The 15,582-nt window shown below is 44.2% G+C and overlaps 2 protein-coding genes across 2 annotated transcripts in view; one reads left to right on the top strand and one right to left on the bottom strand.

Annotated features, from left to right (window-relative positions):
* Positions 1 to 5,442, top strand: part of Kmt2c (lysine methyltransferase 2C) — a 220,794-nt gene extending 215,352 nt beyond the window's left edge. Inside the window, exons 57-60 of the mRNA XM_051152203.1 lie at positions 866 to 982; positions 1,291 to 1,364; positions 1,552 to 1,660; positions 3,434 to 5,442. Coding sequence (XP_051008160.1) covers positions 866 to 982; positions 1,291 to 1,364; positions 1,552 to 1,660; positions 3,434 to 3,526 — 393 coding nt within the window. The 3' untranslated portion in view covers positions 3,527 to 5,442. The remainder of the gene's footprint in view (positions 1 to 865; positions 983 to 1,290; positions 1,365 to 1,551; positions 1,661 to 3,433) is intronic.
* A 7,970-nt stretch (positions 5,443 to 13,412) lies between these two features.
* The window catches only part of Galnt11 (polypeptide N-acetylgalactosaminyltransferase 11), a 34,388-nt gene continuing 32,218 nt past the window's right edge, over positions 13,413 to 15,582 (bottom strand). The window contains exons 10-12 of the mRNA XM_051152199.1: positions 15,082 to 15,186; positions 13,736 to 13,873; positions 13,413 to 13,597 (exon numbers count right to left, since the gene is read on the bottom strand). Coding sequence (XP_051008156.1) covers positions 13,466 to 13,597; positions 13,736 to 13,873; positions 15,082 to 15,186 — 375 coding nt within the window. The 3' untranslated portion in view covers positions 13,413 to 13,465. The remainder of the gene's footprint in view (positions 13,598 to 13,735; positions 13,874 to 15,081; positions 15,187 to 15,582) is intronic.

Raw genomic sequence — 15,582 nt, 5'->3', positions numbered from 1 at the left:
CCCTGGGCTAGACAGTATACAACGCTGCCAGATGAGGCTTCAGTGTGCTTGGACGCTGTCAGATGAGGCTTCAGTGTGCTTGGTAGTCCAGGTTCTCTGTCATCCCAGCCATGCAGGAGGCTGAGGCAGGAGGACACAAGTTCAAGGACTGCCTGGACAACTTAGTGAGATCCTGTTTCAAAACATTTGCAAAGCGCTGGGAATGTATTTCACAGTACCTTTCTAGCACGCGTGAACCCTGAGGCGCCGTCCCCAGGAGTGAGGCTAAGGGGCAGCATCCTGTACTTTCTTCTACTAGCCTTAGAATGTGTTTTATTAGGGAAAATCTAAAAAAATTGAATTGTTTCTACCTTTCCTGATAATTAGAGCAAAGTAATGTTTTCTGTTTCGCTGTATTCCATTATCTCTAGGAAGCTCAGAGTCAAATGTCAAAATACTTTGTAGTTGTCATAATTCTTTCTAGTTTTCCTCCTCCTGCCCTATGCTGTGTGTATCACTCTGTGGCGTCCCTTTGGATGACATCATCAGAAAGCCTTATCTTACCTGGCTGATGGTTTCTCGAGTTATCCCTCTGTGGGAGTTTGATTGCTCAGAGCCAGCTAACCCTCTCCCTGTCATTGTAGTGATCCATGCCCAAGGACAGTTATAAAAAGGACAAGAGCCATGTAATGGTGCTAAAGTTTAAAGGAGGAGCGTTGCCAGGGTTTAAAGTTCAGAAAGCAGTGTAGTTAGTGAGCCCTGCTGGAGGGTAGGAAACCATAACTATGGCTTTTGACAAGACTGCAGGGGCCATGCATTTTACTGAAGACAATAAAGGTCTGTTGGGAACACTGGAATATTTACAGTCCTCTTTTCCTCCACTTAGGGCCTGGGCCTGTATGCTGCTAGAGACATTGAAAAACACACAATGGTCATTGAGTACATTGGAACGATTATTCGAAATGAAGTTGCAAACCGGAAGGAGAAGCTTTATGAGTCTCAGGTACTGTATCTACTGGCCACAGGCAGACATCTGACGAGCTCAGCTGTGAACAGAAGCCCCCTGCGCAGCCTCATACAGCTCCTGTCTCTCCCTTCTTGTCACCTTTTTGTAGTAGGTGCTACTTGCACGTATGTAACTGTAGATTACCACTCCCAGTTTTACAAATGCCTCCTCTGATGTTCACTTGGCATGGTCCACGCATCAGCTGTGCTTAGTAGGGTCCACAGGAATGTGACGGGCGGGGTGCTTTCAGCAGACTGAGGCGGAGGACTTCAGGTTACACTGACGCCTGCCTGCCTTCTCTTTAGAACCGAGGTGTGTACATGTTCCGCATGGACAATGACCACGTGATTGACGCCACACTCACAGGAGGGCCTGCAAGGTGAGGCGGAGGACCATGGCTCAGAGGGCTTTGCTAGGGTAGGAATGTTCCCACTGTGGCCGGGTAGTGGAATGTAGGTTTTGGTACTTGCTTTGCTAACACATCAGTAGAAATGTCATCGGTTTCTGCTTGGTGGGGAAGGCTCCTCTCATTGTTGTCATATGCAGTTTTCTGACGTGTCTTGCAGGTATATCAACCACTCATGTGCCCCTAACTGTGTGGCTGAAGTAGTGACCTTTGAGAGAGGACACAAGATTATCATTAGCTCCAACAGGAGGATCCAGAAAGGAGAAGAGGTAAGAGGTATGGGAGAGGACTGCCGTCATGGCCCTGCCAGTGTCTTCTGTGTAGTGTTCATAAAGCTACATGAAACCCACCACACAGCACCGTCTCTCTTAGGATCCTCCTTTGTCCCTAATCTGGACAGTGTGACAAGTGCGACAAGTGCCCCAACTCCTGGCACTTGCCAGGATGATGGTGCATGCGATACAGTGTTGCAAGGGCTGCAGGCACAAGTTGGGAGCCACATGTTCCTGAATTCTCATCTTCACACTTAGAAAATTCCACCTCATATATGTAATGTGGGTGTTTTCTGTCTTTAAAATGTTTCATGTAGGACTTGAACTGTGTTTCTTAGAGGTGACTTTGGTCTAGCTTTTCATCTAAGATTGCTGTTAGCCTTAATTGCCTCATTTACATTTTCCAGCTCTGGCTTCCACACATGGTATCTAGTGCCCTAAACCTACAATTGGTGTCCATTACAGAGCTCTGGGGTAGACCACAGTGTGGGGAGCCTGGGTGTACTCATTATGGTGGAGCCCCAGTCTTCTGTGGGCAATGTGAGGTCACCTGTATTGCTTGCCTTTTTAGAACTTGCTTTTAAAATTGGGAACATACTTAAGTGGCTAGGTTAAGGCTCAACTGTGTAGTCCACAGTAGCAGGCACGTAACACCCTGGTGCTGTGGCTCAGGGGCATCACTACATGACAGGCCATTCAGAGTAGCCTAGGGGCTCCCTGTCGTCATCTTGTGTACACCCTCTAGCTTTGTCCAGCCTGTTACTCAGCAGTGGTTTCTCCCAGTGCTGCTCTACTGGTGCAGTTTCCTTCCTTCCCGGGCAGTCTCTAGACAGCGGCTGATGTTTGAGCTAGGAGAGACCCAAGAGGTTTACTGTGCTCCCCTCACTTGGCTCTGTGGGGCTCTAGGGTGGGAGAGGCAGGGCGTATAGCTCATTTCATGGGAGTCATGCTGCCTCCCCAACCAGTCAGTTGGTTGGCCTGGAATTTGAGTAAGAATTCATAGCCTAGCTTTCTCTGAGGGAAACACTAGCTCATCTTGAGCCAGATATGGGTGGCCATGGTTGGAAACGCAGATTCGGATACCCTGAACTCCATCATGTTCCACGGGACAAAAGAACGTCCTCAATCAGTGCATTAGCTTTTGAGACATGGGGCGCTGGGAGATTTTAGATGCTGCCTGAGGATAGGTTTGGGTTGGAGGTGAACACAACATTCTAAACGCCTATCTCCAGCCACAGACGTAGGCCCGGTCCAGGTGTTGGTAGTAAAAGCAATGAAGGGGTTGGACATAGCCCCAGATCACGTCTGTGGTGGATCTGTTCCATCTCTCTCTCCATGGTGGCACATTCTAGTTAGCTAATCATCAGTCTGTAGGGCCTTTGAGCAGAGGCAGCTTCTTCAGAGGCTTCTGCCCATGCCAGTAGGAGAAGGGGAAAGCCATGGTGTTGGCAAGCGCAAGTTCATCTCTGTCCAAACAATGGGAGCCTGCCATGGTGTGAGGGAGCGTTGGTCCTCATCTCACCTGGAGTGCTGGGGGTAACGCTACGAGAAGGCGCAGACACTCGGCACACCCAGCTCAGCCTTCCTGTTAAAGTGCAGCACTTGTAGCTCCATCTCTTTCTGGGGCACCCCTCCCCCACAAGGTTCCATGGACCCTCAACAAACCCAGCCTTGCTTTGGCTTGTGTCTGTGTTGCTTGCTGGTTTGGGAATAGAAAGAAGATGGAAGTGGGCACTGCCCCGTCTCACACTGTGTCTTTGCTATGGGCAGCTTTGCTATGATTATAAGTTCGACTTTGAAGATGACCAGCACAAGATTCCATGTCACTGTGGAGCGGTGAACTGCCGGAAGTGGATGAACTGAATGCATTCCTTGCTATCTCAACGGGCGGCTCGTCCCTAGGAAGAGACGACTCAACACTTCATTGGATTTTGCAGACAGAAAGATATTTTTGTTTTCTGACTTTTTGAGAAACAGCTTCTGGGAGCTCTGGTTCCTCAGCTGCCTTGCTGTGCAGTGGGGCCAGCTGACTCACAGAATGGTCCAGCACTTTTTTTTTTTCCTTTTTCTTTTCTTTCCTTCCTTTTGTTTCCTTGTGGGTGGGTTTTGTTTTGTTTTGTTTTGTTAGTCTCACTAAGGAGAAACTTTTACTGGGGCAAAGAGCCGGCGGCTGCCCTGCCCCAGGGTGGGGGCCTTCCTATGAATGTAAGACTGAAATCACCAGCGAAGGGGGCTGTCCAGAGTGCTGGCCACGCCTTACTGACAGGGGCAGGCCCTCAGTGTAACTAAAGTGGACACCACTGATCAAGGAATGTACCGAGATGACTTCCTTAGGGATAGAGCTAAGGGGTAATAACTTGCACTAAATACATTTGAATACTTGATTCCATGAGTCAGTTTATTGTAGTTTTTGATTTCTGTAAAATAAGAGAAACTTTTTGTATTTATTATTGAATAAGTGAATGAAGCTATTTTTAAATAAAAGTTAGAAGAAAGCCAAGCTGCTGCTGTTACCTGCAGAACTAACAAACCCTGTTACTTTGTACAAATATGTAAATATTTTGAGAAAAACAGTATAAAAATAGTTATTGACCAAATGCTACCAGGCGCTGCAGCAGCTCGGGTGCTTATAACCATGGTAGGGATGTTACAATATAATTTTGTGTTATTAAATATGCCATTACAATTATGTAATAACCAAAATTTTGCCCCGGTATGCCTGGGCTTTTTGGAAACTGTCTCCTAGTGCTTGTTTTCTACATAATTTCTGACAGAGCAACGTGTGTGCTACAATTACACTTTTATAGCTGTTGGTGATTTAAACTAATGTTTCATATTATATTGCTGCATCCCTACTTCTTCAGTCAGGTTTTTTTGTGCTTACAATTTGTGATAACTGTGAATAACGGCTTAAACTCAAACCCAAATGGAGGCTGAATTTTTTTCTTCAGCAAAAGTAGTTTTGATTAGAACTTTGTTTCCAACCACACAGAATCATGTACACATAATAGAGTCGTGTAGCGGGGACCTAACCCAACTCCTTAGCCTTCTATTTAACATAAAATTTGAAAAGGAAAAAAAAAAGCGCGAGAGAGATGGAGAGAGTGAGAGATGTGATTACGCTCCCAGCTGCAGGGCTCTGGCAATAGGGTTTTTCGAAGATGTAATTTTAAAATGTGTTTGTATGAACTGTTTGTTTACATTTCTTTAATAAAGAAAACACACTGTTTTGTGTTTGCTTGTAGAAACTTAATCAGCATTTGAACCAGGTTAGCTTTTTATTTTGTACTTAAAATTCTGGTACTGACACTTCACAGCTAAGTATAAAATGAAGTTTTTGTGTGCACAATTCGAGTGGACTGTGAGCTGTGGGTACATTCAGTAACTCGGCTCTCAGCTTGTAATGTATATGGCATGATGTATTTTTATCTTACAGAATAAATCAATTGTATATATTTTTCTCTTGATAAATAGCTGTATGAAATTTGTTTCTTGAATATTTTTCTTCTCTTGTACAATATTCTGACATCCTACCAGTATTTGTCCTACCGGGTTTTTGTTGTTTTCTGTTATGTATAATAGTATCTAATGTTGGCAAAAATTGAATTTTTTGAAGTATACAGAGTGTTATGGGTTTTGGAATTTGTGGACACAGATTTAGAAGATCACCATTTACAAATAAAATATTTTACATCTATAGAATCTGCCTTGTGCTCTCTGCAGGCCGTGGTCATGTTTGCTGTTTGGTTCTGCTTGGTGTAAATTAAGCTGTGCTCTCTGGCTTTGGGCTCCCCTCACTCAGTCAAATAATGTTAGGTGTGTGGCAGAGCAGGTTAAAGGCATGTTTATTTGTTTGCCTAAAGCCAGATCTTGTTTGGGTTTGTGTCTAAGATGAAATACAAGCAGCCTCCGCAGTCTCCCAAGGACTGCAGCTGTGTGCTGCTGCTGCTGCTGCCACCGCCGCTGCCGCCACGCCACTAGACAGGTTTTGTTTTTGTTTCATTTTCCTTCCTTCAAGCTACTTTTCAGTTTTCCTCTGTGGTGGTGACCAGTCAGATTGAATGGACTTAACATTTAACTTAATGCAGCTGCTTAGAGGCAGGCATGGTGACACACACCTTGAATCCCATGTGAAGCAGGGGGATAGTGTGTTTAAGGTTAGCCTGGGCTACATATGTATGTAAACAAGACCATCTCTCAGGGATGAAGAAGGAAGCTAGTAAAAATCAAAATTCCTGGCACCCGCCTTTAGTCCTAGCACTCAGGAGGCAGGGGCAGGCAGATCTCTGAGTTTGAGGCCAGCCTGGTCTATGGAGGAGTCCAGGATAACCAAGGCTACACAGAGAAACCCTGTCTCACAAAAAAATAAAAATTCCCAGGAGCCCTTTCTTTCCCTAATCTGGTGGGCTCAGCGCTCTTGCTTGATGCCATGTCTCCTTTCTGCCTCTAGACACACACTAACCACCAAATGCTAAGGGAATGAAAAGGCTTTTGCATTTGTTTTGTTGTTGCTGCTGTGCTTTGCTCTGCCACCACACCCGGAGGCTTCTTATTAGAGCGATGCTGCTCCTCACTGCCTGTCAAGGCCAAGAAGGGAGAGAAGGACCATTTTAACCATGAGCCTGTCCAGGCGGCAGTGAGAGCATGGGAAAGCAGTGTGCAGGAGACTGCAGAGGACTGTGGGTTCCGCCAGCATCTGTCCACTGGCCACCTGGCCCCTGACCTTAAGAACACTAAGCATGAAGACAGCAGCAGCAGTCTCAACTGACTCCAAGCTGGCCCAGGCTGTTCATGGCATCACACATGTAACTCTTTGGCTGCACACTTGGCAAAGATATACTGGGCTGTAATAGGCCCAGTGCCAGAGCTGTCTCCCCCCGCACAACAGATGTTAGTTTCACTGTGCACTCTTAGGTTCTTTATACTGACACCAGACACAGATGCCAAGCTGAGTGTCCTTCACCGTAAGCAAATTGGTATTGTTTCTTACTGTGTGCTCCAGACACCCAAGCCAATGGCCTCCCATCAATGGGGGAGCATAGCACCATGGTGAAGTGTCACCTGCCACTGGTAAAGGTCTCTTCGGATTTCCCTTATGAGATGGAACCTGGCTTCTCCCACTTCATCCAGTCCTGTGTGCTGTCCAGCCTTGTTAAGCTTGTACGTGGTATGCAAGTCACCCAGAGATGGTGCACTCACATCTGCATCTCCATATGCAGTGCTCTTGGCTTGTGTTTTGAAGTCTTCTCTTTTTCTAGAGAATTCTTTCAACTCCGTTTAATTCCAGCCACAAAATACTGGAAGTACTCTGCTTCCCTTTCCTCATCGGAACCGTAAATCCCTCTTAGGATGTATGGCCAGCTACATTCACAGGCTCTTCAATCCCCACCCCACCTACGCCATTCTTTAGCTCTTTTCTGCATTCTTTCTTACTTCTTAAAGTATGATGACCATTTCCCAAACATTGACACACAGGAGGCCGGCAGTGTACTCACACCCATATCCCTGAGAAAGCTGCCTTCAGGGGTTAGCTTCTTTAGGTCTGTGTATTACAGTGTGGTTATCCTGTATTATGTGGCTCTTATCCTCACTCAGGATGATAATTTCCAATTCCATCCATTTGCCTGCAAATTTCAAGGTTTCCTTGTTTTTAATAGCTGAGTAGTATTCTATTGTGTAAATATACCATAGTTTCTTTATCCATTCTTTGGTTGAGGGACATCTCCGTTGTTTCCAGTTTGTGGCTATTATGAGTAAAGCTGCTATGAACACAGTTGAGCAAAAGTTGAATGCTGGCGCATCTTTCAGGAATATGCCCAGGAGTGGTATAGCTGGGTCTTGAGGTGCACTATTTCCAATTTTCTGAGAAAGAGTCAGATTGATTGCCAAAGTGGTTGTATAAGTCTGCACTGCCACCAGCAATAGAGGGGTTGTTCCCCTTTCTCCATATCCTTGCCAGCATGTGCTGTCACTTGAATTTTTTATCTTAGCCATTTTGACATGTGTAAGTTGTTTTGATTTATGTTTCCCTGATGACTAAGGATGTTGAGCATTTCTTAATGTGTTTCTCAGCCATTCAATATTCCTCTGTTGAAAATTCTGTTTAGCTCTGTGCCCCATTTTTAATTGGATTATTTGGTTTAATTTCTTGAGTTATTTATATATATTAGATATTAGCTCTCTGTCAGGATTGGTGAAGATCTTTTCCCAGTCCCTTTGTTCTGTTGACGATGTCCTTTACCCAACAGCTTTTCAGTTTCATGAGGTCCCATTAAGTGTTGATCTTAGAGCCTGAGCTGTTGGTGTTCTACGCGGGACGTTGTCTCCTCTGCCAGTGAGTTCTAGACTCTTTGCCACTTCTTTTTTGGTTTTTCAAGACAGGGTTTTTCTCTGTGTAGCCTTGGCTGTCCTGGACTCACTTTGTGGACCAGGCTGGCCTCAAACTCACAGGCCTCTGCCTGGGAGTGAAGGTGTGTGCCACCACGCCCAGCTCACTTTTGCTTCTAACAGATTTAGTGTGTCTGGTTTTATGTTGAGGTCTTTAATCCATTTGGACTTCAGTTTTGTACAGGATTATAGATACAGATCTATTTTCATTTTTCTACATGTAGCCATCATTTGAAGATGCTTTTTTTTTTCCATTGTGTGGTTTTGGCTTGTCAAAAATTAAGTGTTAGTAGGTGTGTAGACTTATTTTGGGGTCTTCAATTCAATTCCATTGATCCATCAGTCTGTTTCTATTCCAGTACCATGCAATTTCTATTACTGTTGCTCTGTAGTACAGCTTGAGATATGGGATGGATATTTATTGTACAGGATTATTTTAGCTATTCAAGTTTTTTTTTCCATGTGAAGTTAATTGTTCTTTCAAGGTCTGTAAAGAATTGTGTGGGCATTTTGATGGGAATTACATTGAATCTGTAGATTGCTTTTGGTAAGATGGCTGTTTTTACTATGTTAATCCTACTGATCCATGACATGGGAGGTCTTTCCATCTTCTGATATCTCCTTAAATTTTTCTTCAGAGACTTAAGTTTTTTTCATACAAGTCTTTCACTTGCTTGGTTAGAGTTACACCAAAATACTTCACGGTGTTGTTTTGTTTTTGTGGCTATTGTGAAGCGTGTGGTGAAGGGTGTTTGTCTTCTGGATACATGAGGGCTACTGATTGTAATTTTCTTTTTGTAGTTGATTTTGTATCCAGCCACTTTGCTGAAGGTGTTTATCAGCTATTGAAGTTCTCTAGTAGAATTTTGGGGGTCACTTGTGTATACTATCATATCATCTGTGAATAGCAATACTTTGACTTCTTCCTTTCCAATTTGTATCCCCTTGATCTCCTTTAGTTGTCTTATTGCTCTAGCTAAGACTTGAAGTACCAAATTGAAGAGATGATACAGAGAGAGTGGACAGTCTTATCTTGTCCCTGATTTTAGTAAAATTACTTCGATTTCTCTTCATTCTTCTCTTGATTTAATTTGATGTTGGTTATCAGCTGTCTGTATATTGCCTTTATTTTTATGTTTAGGTACAAGCTCTGTATCCCTGATCTCTCCAAGACTTCTTAACATGAATGGGTGTTGAACTTTGTCATGCTTTTTCAGCATCTAAGGAGATGATCATTTTTTTTCTTTTCATTTATTTATGTGGCTGATTACATTGATGGATTTCCATATATTGAACCATCTGCAGGCATGCCTGGGATGAAGCCTACTTGGTCATGGGGGATATTATATTAATGTTACATTTATAGTGGTTTGGCTATTTGTATTTGGCAACCTTGAAGAAAACATCTTTCCTATCTTGGCGAATTTAAAATTCTGAATGTAAATCAATGTCTATCATATCTCTATCAATTTCAAACATAAACAACTCAGCTTAATTGTAAAACTAAACTATCTGGTCTTCAACCCCATCAGAGACTTGAGAAGGAGTAAGTAAGCAGCTTCCAAAGTGGAAAAAAAATGACAGAGATGGTTTTCTGCCTGAACAGTCACCCAAGACTCTGTAACGTTGGAGCATCATTTCAGTCTTCTGGCCCAGTCTATCTGACAGACATTTGTGAGGCAGGAACTTTTGAGGACTTGCTTACCGAGTTTGCCTGTCGATTCTGCCTGCATCCAAGCTTGCCCTTTTTAGGCAGAAACAAGGACATTTGCCCCAGTAGCTGGTTTGCCACATTTGAAGCCATCTCCAGAAGAAGATTCTTTGATGCTCATCATCTTCTTTGAGGTAAGCTGGGTCTCTGAGGCTTTTGAAGACCTTATCAAACTATTTTACCTTATCTTTCTATAGACTCATATCTGTCTGTTACACCTAGGATGTAGTCTTGTGATAAAAATTAACTTGTATAATTTACTGTCCTACATAGCCTGCAATAGCATTTTCAAAGTATTGGAGGTAAATTGTGTATTCTACCTGAGTTGTGTGGGTATAATACTTCATATTAGAGTAGAAATACATATAAAATGTGTGTAAAAAATAATCTTAAACTTGAATTCTATACCAATGTATCAAAATTAAATTTATTTTGCATCAGTATACAAAATTCTATACCAATGGGTTAAATATAACCTTGTGAGTAACAATTAAGGCCGTACGTTGAGTAGATTGAATAATCTACTTTTTGTTCTGTCATCCCTATATATTTATATATTCCCCCTTCTTTTCAGCCCCCATCTCCAAACATAAAAAAGAGAGACAGCCCTGAGTCCAACCTTGTTTTCTCTCTGAGTAAAACTAATAGTAACTTATAACCAACTCCCAATGAAAAATAAGCATCTGTAGCCCAAGAAAGAAACCAAAAATCTACACAACCCCCCTTAAGGGAAATGGGTCATCATTCTCTTAGGGTTTCTTCCAGCTGATTTGGGTCAAATAATACCTTTGTAGGGGTCCAAATAAAATTAGGGAAATTGGTTAAACCAGCGAGGAATAGCATTTGTCCAGTTTCTAAATGTTCAGAGAATCCAGTCTTAATAGAAATCCTATATGGGACAGTCTGAAATGCTGAACCAATTGGGATTGGAAGCTTTCTTCGAAGCTGTCCTGTTCAGTAGAAGTGCTTGGGGCTGGAACATGAAGGATGCAGGATGTCAGCGTCCAGCACACTGAGAGGAATTAATCTTGTCAGGTCTGGTCCAGCATCAGTGTTCCAAAATTATAAATGAGGTGTGCCTGATGCACAGAACAATTAAGGCTGGTTCTCTGCTCTTTGTATGAGCAGAAGAAAGGCACCTATAAATCTTCATTCATGCCATAAGAAGAATGGCATCTAATAATAAGTCACAGGGATTCTGTAGCCAACAAGAAGCATTGTCTATGCATAAGCATTCATGTCTCAGCCAGCTATTTCCCATGTACTGGGACTAGCAGTCTAAGTTGCCTGCTTGTCCTGCAGTTTGAATTCTTTATATCCCGATTGTATCTCCCTCCCTCATTGCCTCTCCCTCCGTCCCCTAGTCCTCAGAAAGGGGACTCCTCCCCTATTATCTGACCTCAGCCTATCAAGTCTCATCTGTACTATCCTCTTCCTTTGTAGCCTGGCAATGCCACCCTGCCTGGGGGAAGTGATCAACATTGGGGGAGCCAGAGTCCATGTCAGAAGTAGTCCCTACTCCGCATATTGTAGGGTAGACTGCTGCCTATCTACTTCATCTGAGCAGAGTATCTAGGTCCTAGCCAAGCATGGTCCTCGGTTGGTGCATCAGTCTCTGCAGCACTCTTCTTCCACCTGAGATTTAAGTGTATATTTTACTATAATTTATTCACATTACATCCCGATTGTTATGCCCTCCCTCTTCTGCCTAGTCCCATCCCCTAGACCACTGGTAACAGCCTACTAACAGGATAGCCTGCATCCCCTTCCACTGTGCGCCTGCTAGGGACACAGGGCAGAGGCAGTGATAAAATTGTGGGCACCCGAGTACTTTCGAAGGTTCAGCAGCAGTCCCCCCTCCCCCATGCAGAGAACTGGCAGTCCATTGGCTACATGTGAACAGGGCGTCTTGGTTCTCTGCATGCCTTGTCCTTGACAGGAGCATCAGTTGGTGCAGGTCCCCTGTGCCCAGATCTGCAGAGCTTTGTGGTTTCCCTGTAGGGCTCCTGCTCCCTCTCGGGCCTTCCGTCCCCCAACTTTTCACTACAGCTCTCAGCTCTCTGCCCAGAGTCCAGCTTCCTGTCCCCATCCCTCACTGGGTGGAATGTTCAGAGAGCATCCATGTTGGGCTAATATCCACTTACAAGTGAGTATATACCATGTGTGTCTTTCTGGGTCTGGGTTATCTCACTTAGGATGACCTTTTCCAGTTCCAGGTGGATATTTTTATGTGTTCTTGGACTCTGTTTACAAAGTGTTTTATTGAGTATTTTTGCATTGATGTTCAATAAGGGAAATTGGTCTGAAATTCTCTTTGTTGGCTCTCTGGCCTCATAGAATGAGTGTTTCTATTTTGTGGAATAGTTTGAGAAGTATTGGTGTTAGCACTTCTTTGAAGGTCTGGTAGGATATAGTTGATTTTGATGTGCTATCGTAGACATGGTCTAGCAGACACGACCATGTGTACGTGAGAAGACCATGAGTTCTGGTGTTGGATGCAGTGTCCCTCAGCCAGGTCAACGTAGCAATGCTGTGTATTATCAAGGTGTTGGTATGCTTTGTGTCAGTTTTCCTATGTGTCTATCAGATAGTTTTGAAAGCCATGCTAAAATGTCTCCGTATAACTTATTGACGTTTCTAGTTTTCACAGAGTGTGTTTGGATGCTGTTAACTGTATAAATGTTTAGGATTATTTCCTGTGGATGAATGAACCTTTTTGTCATAGTAAAAGAACCCTCTTTCTACCTCTGACTGCTCCTCCAGAGGTCGTCAGTTCAGTTCCCAGCAGCCACATGGTGGCTCACACCCATCTATAATGTGATCTGATGCCCTCTTCTGGCCTGCAGGTGTACATGCAATAGAACACTATAATAAGTTAATTTTTAAAAAAAGATAACATCACCTTGCTTCTGCAACATGAGACAAAAATATGGGGAAGGGGGAATCACCTTTTGCAGACTTTTATGAAAATTTTCTCTAACAGATTCTTCTACTTAGCAGTTTTAGAAGAGAGAGAATTTCACAGGTAAACTGCCACTTCCTGAAGTTAGCAGCTACTATCTGGGTTAAGGAGCCATCAGCTGAATGGTGAAGTATTTCCTGTCACATTCCCAGGTCATCCAGACCACACAGACTGACTCACAGCAAGACAGAAGATAGAAGAGGCAAAAATCCTAGTTAAATGGTCAAAAAGATCCTTTATTTAATGAAGACAGCTTATTAAGTCATCAAAATAATTTATAATAGTTAGATGCCTCTTAAATATACATGATACCTTCTGAAACTAAAAGTAATATACACAGCCTGTTTTTAAAAATCTATTAGAAACATTAAACAAATGATAGATAATAGGAAAAAAATCTCGTATGAAGTCCTCATATGAAAGGGATTTGTGACAAGTTCCTGACTAGACAGAAACCATCCCGTCTCCAAGGGAGAATAAGGGAAACATAATACAAATAGAAATGTCTGCTTCCTAGGTTTGTACTAGATAGACCTAACTCTTTAGAATTATTCTGTTTTCCCTGGATAAACAAGAATTGCTTAATAGCAGCTCAGAAATAGCCCACCTTCCAGTGAAGCGCCTTCTGCCCCAGGTTGTCACGCTCCCAGGTTCTTGACTTTTGGGGTCAGCAGTGTCCTTCATAAAGCACCTTTGATTTTCGGCAGGTGTGGCAAAACCAGGTGAACTATGTTGTCCCACCTTAATCCTCTAGGCGCCACTGCTGAGACGATGAGCCATCACAGATTGCCATGCCAACAGAGCCTTTCCGGTCCGTCAGGTCCACTGCCCTCAGGCACTGTCCAACAGACACTTGGTACAGCCGGTTGTTCTTCTGGAAAAAAGCAAGAAAAAAGGACTCGCTTTACATAAAAGCAGACATTCCTGCAGCCTGCGGGGAAGCTGCCCATGCGTCAGGACTATGGTGCGAGCCCAGCCCCTGCCCTCCCACGTCTATAAGCAAGCTCCTCACCCCAAATGTCCACTGCTGGGACCCTCCCGACCCATGGCACTTCATGAGTCGGGGTGGATCTGATGAGCGAGTTTCTGACATGTCGAGGCAAAGGAGATTGTTTAAAATCAATTCATGCTCTTCGTTGTAAATCCAGACCTAGTAACAAAAAACAAGTGTTGCTACTTTCGGGTATTGGAATGGAGGCCTGGACGGCACTTCACAATGTGCTCTTTAGGCTACACTAGTCACAGCGCCGCCTCCACCTGGAACAGTGAGCCGGGAGCTGAAGTCTCTGAGCCCGCGCTGTCACTGAAGCTGAGTGTGGGACTCTGTCCTCTTCTCCCTTTCGTTCCTGAACCGGCGGTCACAGGGCTTCCTCTGCTGTTTGTTCCCACCGTGACTGCGCCCTTTCCTGTGGCATCAGCCATGGACTGAGCCCCAAACAAAGCCACTCGTCCTCTGCTCTGCTCAGGCAAGCTAACAAACACAGTGCTGTTCCGGAGGGACCCAGGCAGCGGCATGCTGACTTAACTGATTCAAGTGACCTGACTGCTGTTTCCAGTGTTAGATTGTGACAGAATTCACAAGAGGTGTGGGCAAGAGCATGTGGAGCTCATGTGGAGCATGTGGATTAGCGCAGTCCTCACCCGCTGGGTGGCTGGACCGGGTGCTGTTCAGCTTCAGACCCTGCACTGGCCACTTGAAGCCATGAGGCTGAGGGCCCGCACTGTTTACTATACTTATTTATAAGTAGCCACAGCTCACTACATTTAAAACCACTTAACCCAGGCCTATGAGATGGCTCAGTGGGGAATGGCGACTGCTGCTAAGGCCAGTGACCTCGGTTCCATTCCTGTCCCCACATGATCAGAAGAGCACCAACTGCTGCAATTTGTCCACTGACTGCTATGTGTGCACACTCATGTATCAGTCAGGTTTTTAAGCAGTATATTCTTGAAATGCCCAAGTATATTTTCCATACTGTTAAAATAGAATGGCAATCACATAGGCTAGTCCCGACCGAGCTCCCAGCTGTTAGGTTATAAAATTACAGTAACAAACCAAAATAAGTTACCTGCTTACATTTTAATATTGAAAAGACAAACTAATTGAAATTAAGTGGATGAAATGAACCAACATTCTGTTATGGTGTCCTCTAATGAGCACTCTCCACACCATAGCAGAAGACACAGCAGTCTAAACAGCTGCCAAGCAAAGATCAGAGGCAGAGAAACACAGGAAATGAAGCAGTTGTTACTGACTGAACTCCAAGGTCATTTGCAATCTAAACTTAAGGAAAATCATGATACCAAACATCTGATGTCTGAGTCCTTCCCCAGGGTGCACGGGGAGGCATCACCCACCTGAGTCGGGTCTCCATAGTCACAGGCCCTAAGCAGCACCAGGCCTCCTTTCTGGCTGGAGCGGCCCTGGGCCACCAGGCATTTGTTGGTCTGCAAGTGGTAGAGCTGCAAAAGAGGACAGTTGTAGTAACAATTCTGGAATTTTGGGTGTAGTCCCAGGTGTGGGTACGGACTGTCTCCAGCGGCTGGCCATTATTTGCCTCCTTCTCTAGCAAAAGGTGAAGATAGTTTCTGTGATTGTATGACATTTGAAATCCTGGGGACTTTTCAGCAGGTACATAAATGCGAGGGCCCTGAGAGGAGCTGGTTGTTCATTGTTTATGGAGGTTGTTGCGGTTTGCTAGTGGCCGTGCCAAAGAAGAAACAGAAGGAAAGAAGTTAGATTCAAGCCCCTCCCCCATCCCTGTTTCTCTCCTGTCCAGTGTTGGTGAAGATAAAGGGTGGGAGATAGAATCCACAAAGTAGCAAAGACAGCTACAGACAGTGCTCTTGAGGACTCCC

This window comes from Acomys russatus, chromosome 10, assembly GCF_903995435.1.
Source record: "Acomys russatus chromosome 10, mAcoRus1.1, whole genome shotgun sequence".
Lineage (NCBI taxonomy): Eukaryota > Metazoa > Chordata > Mammalia > Rodentia > Muridae > Acomys > Acomys russatus.
Note: the sequence above shows the minus strand (reverse complement) of the source record. Positions and strands in the feature narration are given on the sequence as shown.